We start from the raw sequence: 8461 nt of genomic DNA on the forward strand, positions 1-8461 counted from the left end.
TGGAATCATTTCTTTTAACAAGAAAGGGACTCTTTGGAATCATTTCTTTTAACAAGAAAGGGACTCTTTGGAATCATTTCTTTTAACAAGAAAGGGACTCTTTGGAACCATTTCTTTTAACAAGAAAGGGACTCTTTTGGAATCATTTCTTTTAACCAAAAAAGAAAATACACTTTTGGGAGTTATTTCTTTAATCAAAAAGTGACTTTTAGGAACATTTTTTTTGTAAATTAGGAACTTTAGGGTTCAACTATAATCCCTGCTGTTTAAGGCATTACACCTATGAAATGTGGAATTTTCCAAAGTTAGCCTTACTCAATGCCAAGCAGCAAATCCAAGAATATACTTCACTAAAATGTGTTCTTACACAGCCACTTTGCTGATGAGCTATATATTCTACAAACACCTACATAAACATGCATTATTCATGGTGAGTAATGGTTGATTCCAACCATCATGAGAAGGTTTAATACAGAACAGAGCTCAAATAATATTTATCATTATTTGCCACCTTTAATTAACACCATGAAATACTTGCTATTCAAGAAACCTTCCTTTTAAACACATTCAACAATTAATAACACAAGTTATAAAATCAAATAATAATCAGAATTCATTATGAAAGCATACCAAATGCCATTACTGCTGCATCCCTATACCGCCAAGAAGGATTGACTATGTTTTCTTTGACAAACGGCAGAACATGAGGCACAACGTCATCTTCGCAGCAGGTGGCCATTAACATTAAGCACACTCCTGCAGCTTTACAAGGATTCCAATCATCTTCATCATCGTGTTCCTCCTGAGAGTTTAAAACATAAAAATAAACAACATATACATCTGAAAGTCCAGAAGGGAATATTAAAGGTAGAGATATGTGAAACTAAAAAACTTCTTGGATTTTCTGTCTGTTTTAGAGCAAAGTCAAAATAGGCTATCTGCTGTGTCCACTGCAAGCCCCAGATTCTAGCATTGTCAGTCTGTAAACTTACTGCTGTCCCAGCAGGGGATGAATGTTTCTTAAAGAAACTGTAAAAACCATAAAAATATGTTTTATTTTTTTTGATCATCATGCATAAAGTTTAAAACTGGGGTCCCAAACGTTTATGCACTGTGAACCATGATGTTGACTCGCTGGACTATGTAACCACACTGCAATCTGTTGTGACAAATTTGTAAAGGCATCTATACATGTGACAAAAACAACTCAATAGTGTAAAATCATCCCTGTTGATTTGGCAAGATTTATGATTTAAGTATCCAGTAATAATTTACCATTTCTTTTAAATCTCTTACTACAGTTAGCTACTTGAAACGGCTTTGCAGGCAACATGTTAGCTGCAAGATATACACTAAAGACCCTTGGTGTAAAGCAACATAATAATCTAATTACACTACACATTTTCAAGATGGGTAGTAGTATCCGTGAAGAGGAACTTACGATTACGAAAATTTACTAACCTTCTACTACGTCTAGACCTATCTCATCCAATCAGTTTAAATGCATTTATTACAGCATTTTTATTGTTAGTATTTTTGCACAAAAGCTACACGACACTATCTACCCCTAACTTAGAAAGAGTATATTGTTAGCCAACAGCACCCACTGCCAACACATGGGCTATTCTTGCCTAATCAAATAGTGGGATTTGAGTATCACTTTTAGAATACCCATGGCCCCAAAGTTCAGAATGTGCTTTTACAGCAATGACATAAAAATTATGAGCTTTTGGATTTGTAGTCTGAGCACACTAATCATTAGGCCATGCCTGACCAACACACAGCATTTTTAAATGTTGTATAATAAAGTAACTACTGAAGAATTTGTTAGTTTCACAAATTAAAAAAGGGTTTTTAACTCTCATAAAACTAAATGAGACAGTAGTAATAACCAATAATAATTATCAAACCATGTATACATCTTTCTGAGGAAGCATGCCAAAGAAAAACAGGATTTCATATAACTCAAGCAGAGGGAAGTTCAAATTTAGGTTGTTGCAAGAATTTAAACAATATTTTTCAAATATAACACACCATAGAAAGTAGTGTAAACGAGTTTTGTAAACAAGGCTGTAAAATAGCTGAAGTTTAGGCTTTCTTTAATCATAACTTTTCTTTAAAGACAAAATAAACTTTTTTTCAATGCTCAGTCACATATTTCAAGGTTTAACACATCCCTACTGTTTAGTAAGAATCTGCATAATCCTGTGTAACCAACAAAACTGTTTACCTGTTTAGTAAGTCTGCATGATCCTGTGTAACCAACAAAACAGTCTACCTGTTTAGTAAGTCTGCATGATCCTGTGTAACAAACAAAACTGTCTACCTGTTTAGTAAGAATCTGCATGATCTTGTGTAACCAACAAAACAGTTTACCTGTTTAGTAAGTCTGAATGATCCTGTATAACCAACAAAACTGTCTACCTGTTTAGTAAGAATCTGCATAATCCGGTGTAACAAACAAAACTATCTACCTGTTTAGTAAGTCTGCATGATGATCCTGTGTAACCAACAAAACAGTTTACCTGTTTAGTAAGTCTGCATGATCCTGTGTAACAAACAAAACAGTTTACCTGTTTAGTAAGTCTGCATGATCCTGTGTAACAAACAAAACAATTTACCTGTTTAGTAAGAGTCTGCATGAGGATAGGAACCAAATACTGTAGTGCACCTTTAGCATAAAAGCGGGATGTACGTTCAGGTGGTCGGCCTTGTTCTTCCGCCTGCAAGAAAGAAAATAATAAGTCATTGGTAACAGATCTTATATTAACAGATTTCTTGTTTAAATGTAAGAAGGTAAAAAAAAAAAGCATTAAATGCATTTAACTGTTAGTTTGTTAGGTATAATTAAGTTTAGATTCATAATAAGAAATAAAGTAGTTCTGTGGTTATTTTTTGGTTAATTATTGAATATGTAGTTTCCATTCTAACACACACATGTGCAAGGTTGTAAAAAAATGGAAATAAAGAATGGTTGAAAATTTATCTTACCTATTTTAAAATTTAATAATTAAATAACTAAGGAAATACAACCATGCAGCTTTCAACATCTTGTAGCCCAATTCAAACAGTTTTCATTGTCATGTTTTTTTTTCCACTCCAGTGAGTAGTGTTAACCCTTAAAATGGTAACCATGCAAGAAAGGCTCAATGCATTATTTGATTTGCAGCATAATTACAGATGCCAGTACAGGAAAAGGGGTATGTTAAGGATATCGTGTATTACACATCTCTAGCAAACATCACAGAGCTAGAGAGACCAGGATAATGGATGCCATCATCACTGTAACTGTTGCAGCATGCATGGACTGAAATCAAATATCACTTAGATGTGCTGAAAGCCACAAATGGTGCACATGTACAAGTCTACTGACATGTCAATAAAAACTATTTCAGTTGGGCTACGAGATGTTGAAAACTGCATGGTTGTATTTCTTAAGTTATTTAATTATTCAATCTGAAAATAGAAAAGATAATTTTGGACAATCCTGTACTGTTTACATTGTAACACACACTGTATGGTGTGATTGTTAGAAATAGAATACTGTTTCTTTTTTAACATACATTTTAACACAGAGAGTAAACTGTGATAAATTTTTCAAAATATACTATTTACATTGAAACTGTCACTGTTAGATGTGCATTGTCAGACCAGTTTAATATTTCTGACAGTTTTTTTACAAATTTTTCATGAATTTATTTTTTCTTTATCATGAGGTATAAGAATTTTATTGTATTCTGATCCCACACTTGTTGCAAAGAGAATAAGCTAATAGAAAAAAAAAGAAAGATAATTTAATCAACGATAAACTTTTTTTCCATGAACTACTTCTTAATGATAAAAACTTAAGTACATATTACAAGAAAAACAAAACAGAATTTAGTAAGCAATAAACTCGTATTTTTGCCTAATATTTATTTTCCCATAAATTAATGTCCTTGTGAGCACCACAAAATTATACTACTAACTTCTGAAGCTTCAATAGCCAGGTCTACTTCTTCGTCACATACGTTTGACCAGAACTCAATTCCCTGAAGTGCAACTTCATCAACATCAGTTTTCATCGCTTCAATAGTGATCTACGACGGAGAAAATGGTTAAAACTTCAAAAACCCAATAAAAAAAACTTTTTCTTTCCTCTTGACTTTTCTTCAAGAAAATGTTTTACATGTTACCACTATAGTTTATATTTGTTAGTCTTACCAATTCCTGACAAAACTATTCAGAGTTTGATGTTAGAATTCAACATAATTTCCTTTCCCTTGTATATTTATTTTCTTGTTCTCGCTTTCTGCTAAGCCAAATGATGTAAATAAGAAATAATTACTTAATTAGACTAATGTGGATCTATTGAAATACATTTATTAAAAACATCTTTAACTGAAAAAGTAATACTTACTGCAAACAATGCAGGACCCATGTAGTGTTCCATGTACTGGTAATAAAGTGACATGATCTTCACTAAACACTGAAGTGAGGCTACACGCACCTGAAATTATTAAGGTTTTCTATACTGATAAATACTTTCTAGTTAGTAAGTCAAATGTTTAAGAGTAATAAAACTTAAAATTCAATGTTTCTAAAATATCTAAAAAAATGTATCGAGAGCATTGCAAATATCAAAAACAAATTCTTTGTGAAATTAAAATACTTAAAAAAAAAGAAACAACAGCAACAATAAGAGAGAGAACTCCTTAAGGTTTTTGGGGGGGGGGGAAGGGTATTTACACCAGATATTATAAATTATTTATTTTTATATTAATTAATAACATTCAAACTATCAAAACTGGGTGAACACGGTTTTAAATGCACTCATCAGCTGAAACTATATGACCAGAAATACGAAAGATACAGTCCCCAGCTCCAACTGAAATTCTAAACTGGTTTATAGATCTCTTCACATTTCAAAGGAATGGAAAATCTTTAATAAAAATTAAACCCAAGTATTGAACAATGAAGCTTTATCATTAAACATGCCTGTAGGAAGATTTTACACTGTAACACATGTATTTTGTTTTAAGTTGTTCACTCAATAAAAATAATATAAGCAACAATGACAGAACGTTTTGTGATATAGCTTAAGATGTAACAGCCCCAGTTCGGTAACTCTACCACCATATTTTCAGGTATAAAATGTCCAGTTTTTTAGATCACTAAAAAGTAGAAACTACTAAACTTGTTAAAAATAACATAATACTCTGAACAATAGACCATTTGGTTCTTCAGGGTTGTCCTTGCACATTCACCCCTGAGAAAATGTAAAAAAATTGATTTCCCTATTAAACTTTTAATGTCCCAGCCTCCACTACTGCCGACAGCAAATCATTTCATGTGAGGCTAATAATCTGTTAGGGAAAACTATTTTAACTGGAGGGTAACCTGTCTTTTCCAAATGTTAAACTTGTGTTCTCTCATCATATTTTCTTCAGAATACAGCACAATGAAATCTGAGGCCTATATATCCTATTGATACCCTGGATAACGTACTCAACTCAGTTAAGATCACTCTTAACCTTTTTTTCTGAAGAGAAAATAAATTAAGATACTTTAGTTTATTGATAACCCTTCTATTCCCAGTACCATACTTTTAGCTCTCCTCAAAAACTTTTCCTATATTTAAAGCCAATATCCATATTTAAAGAAGGAAATCAAAACTGTACTCAATATTCAAAGTGAGGCCTAACAAAACAACAGCGCCTATTAACATCCTTGTGGTGTAACTTGGAAATTCATGCTTACCAAGTCTGTCGAATGAGGTCTTGTCACTCACCTGAGTGTTTGAAGAACCAAGTCTGTTGAATGAGGTCCTGTCACTCACCTGAGTGTTTGAAGACTGGGTTGCTTCACAAACAACTTGCATTATAAAATGACGTTCAGAGTCTTTGGCAAAGTTTGCCTTAGTAAATTCCAGTGAATTCAGAAGGGCGTTTGTAGCAGCCAACTTTACGTGGTCACTGGGCTCATCTTTTCGCATTCCATGAACTATGGCAGTCAAAATATCATTGGATTGAGTAACAAGGACATCTGGATCCTATAAAGAAAAAAAAAAAAAAATACACAAAACTTAATGGAAAAAAACACAATAAACCACTCCAAATTATAATAAATCTCATGTGCAAAATAAACTAATAACCACTTTAAGAGTAAGTTCGGGGAAAATTAGCAATACAACAATATGTATTTTTTTTTTATTCATCAAAAATAATAATTAATATAATTAAGCAGTACAGTTGAAGCATTGTTTATTAATAAACATTTTTTAAATATTATCGTAATATTTAATAAAATGAGGCAATAATATTTTTTTTATTATTTACTTTACTCTATAAACTACACAAAAAAATCAACGTATTTTTAAGAATTTGCAAATAATTTTTAAAATAATTTGATGCTAATTCTTTGCAGTTTATATTACCACAACTTAGACTGATGTTAAGCTGCATAGATACTATGTACGAAATTATAAAACTTGTCGTAATGGTTCTTTATCAGCAGTGCTACTAGTGAAACTCACCGAGTGTAACAAATTTTTCCATTTTTATTACACCACATTGTAATAAAGACAATATATTATCATGCAGTTTACTTACTATATCTTGACATATATATCCAATAGCTTCAAGGGTAGCTTCTTTCATCATTTCCGAGCTACTTGGGTCCGTTATATGTTGCGTCAAAAGATGAATGAGTTCAGGCCAGCATCCATGTGGTAACTCTGCTACTGCAATATAAGCAACACACTGCGCAGCTGAGCTTGGTCTCAAAGTCTCTGTCCCGAGGGATGTCAAGACCTAAAAAAAAAAAAACGTCACAAATTGAAATCAATTCTGTACACAGAACTATTAAACATGACAATGTGAAATGACAGTTAATATTTATGAAATTAAAGCACTATTTCCAGACACAAACAACTGGCACATTTTTGTACTTCAGTAACTAAATGCTACTATGTAAAACGAGTTGTAGTATTTTACAGTTTTATGTTTGATCCTTCAAAAGCTATTCATATAGAGGAATTTAAGGCTCTTGTATAAAGTATAAATCATTGAGGTAATATATAGTCAGTATAATTAGTTTTCTTTCATATATAATTCTGAGGGCAGTAGGACAAGAGATTAAACCTAATATTGAGCTTTACAAAGGTGCAACTTTATAAGAGTTTAAAAAAAAAGGTAAATGAATATTTGGAGATCAGAACAGAATATAGTTTGATAAGTTAAAAGCCCACCCCTCCCCCTGATGTTCCTTAACGTACTCATTTTAAAATTGAAACAACAGAACCTAATCAAGAAACTAAATATTTTACAGAGGGACTAGGGTATAGAAGGTATTTTATGGTTTAAGATAGTTGTCTTAGGCCTTCTGGCAGGCATTTTGTTATATTAATATTCATCTATTTATCTTTGTTAGGTACAAGATTAAAATTATCTCAAAATGCTTTAGATTAAAACATGTTAAAGGAAAGCTACATATAAAATAATTGGTTTATAGAAATGTTTTATAAAAGACTTTAAAAGGGAAGATATATGCTACTAATAAACAACATAACCAAAGTACAAGTACATTTCAATATATTTCAAAATGTTAACAAGTTAAATTTCCTGGTGCTTTGATTAATTGGCTGCTATGTTTGTAGAGATCACTGGATTTGGTTTCCATGGTTTCAGCTGCTGTCTTCCTTCCTCCAGTACACAAGTCATTGACTATGTAAACTGCCTTGAGGAATCAAAATTAAACTGATGTTGTGACGAATCATCTAGATAACACTTGACAAATACATAAACCTCTCTCTTAAATCCATTCCTGCAACGTTTCCTGCTACACAAAAAGCTATTTTTTTCTTACATGAATTTAGACACTCCCAAAATCCCTCTCACCCAATTACTGGACTGAAAAAAAAAAGACTGGATCAGGCCTAAAACCAACAGAAGAAAAACAGACTGGATTAGACCTAGCATCAACAAAAACAAAATGGTCTGGATTATGCCTAGAAGAAAAAGTAGTGCATTGAGTCTAAAGTTTGTTATTTTCTATGAGAGAAAAACATGGTCTTAATAACAATCAGTAAAATTCAGTTTAGTTGTAAAAATTTAATTTATGTTTGGTGCTTTTAATCTACACAGGTATTAAACAAAAATTTCATCTACACACACATTACTCACCACTTATTTTAAACCCACCACTATTTGGTTATTTGATGAAATTTGTGCACAGTTACTCAGTGGTTATCTGCACTGGCTGTCCCTAATTTTGAAGTGATAGACTATAGGGAAGACAGCTACTCAACATCACCCACCACTAACTCTTTCCCAACAAAGAGTGGGATTGACTGTAATATTATAAAAGTTCCATAACTGAAAGCATGAGCACATTCGGTGAGAGGTTTCGATGTCGTGACTCGATATATTGCAAATGTCTTAACCACCAAGTCAACAGACAATATTACTTGTAACAAAAAAAT

At 32.3% G+C, this 8461-nt stretch overlaps 1 protein-coding gene across 2 annotated transcripts in view; it reads right to left on the bottom strand.

The window, feature by feature from the left end:
- Window positions 1-8461, bottom strand: part of LOC106463712 (importin subunit beta-1-like) — a 41981-nt gene that overhangs the window by 25695 nt on the left and 7825 nt on the right. Inside the window, exons 4-9 of one of the 2 annotated variants that reach the window (XM_022391294.1) lie at window positions 6591-6791; window positions 5819-6031; window positions 4400-4489; window positions 3969-4079; window positions 2622-2723; window positions 631-802 (exon numbers count right to left, since the gene is read on the bottom strand). In XM_022391294.1, the coding sequence (XP_022247002.1) occupies window positions 631-802; window positions 2622-2723; window positions 3969-4079; window positions 4400-4489; window positions 5819-6031; window positions 6591-6791 (889 nt within the window). Of the gene's footprint in view, window positions 1-630; window positions 803-2621; window positions 2724-3968; window positions 4080-4399; window positions 4490-5770; window positions 6032-6590; window positions 6792-8461 lie in introns of both variants that reach the window. The other variant, XM_013923774.2, reaches the window with a different exon arrangement.

This window comes from Limulus polyphemus, unplaced genomic scaffold (assembly GCF_000517525.1).
Source record: "Limulus polyphemus unplaced genomic scaffold, Limulus_polyphemus-2.1.2 Scaffold1466, whole genome shotgun sequence".
NCBI lineage: Eukaryota > Metazoa > Arthropoda > Merostomata > Xiphosura > Limulidae > Limulus > Limulus polyphemus.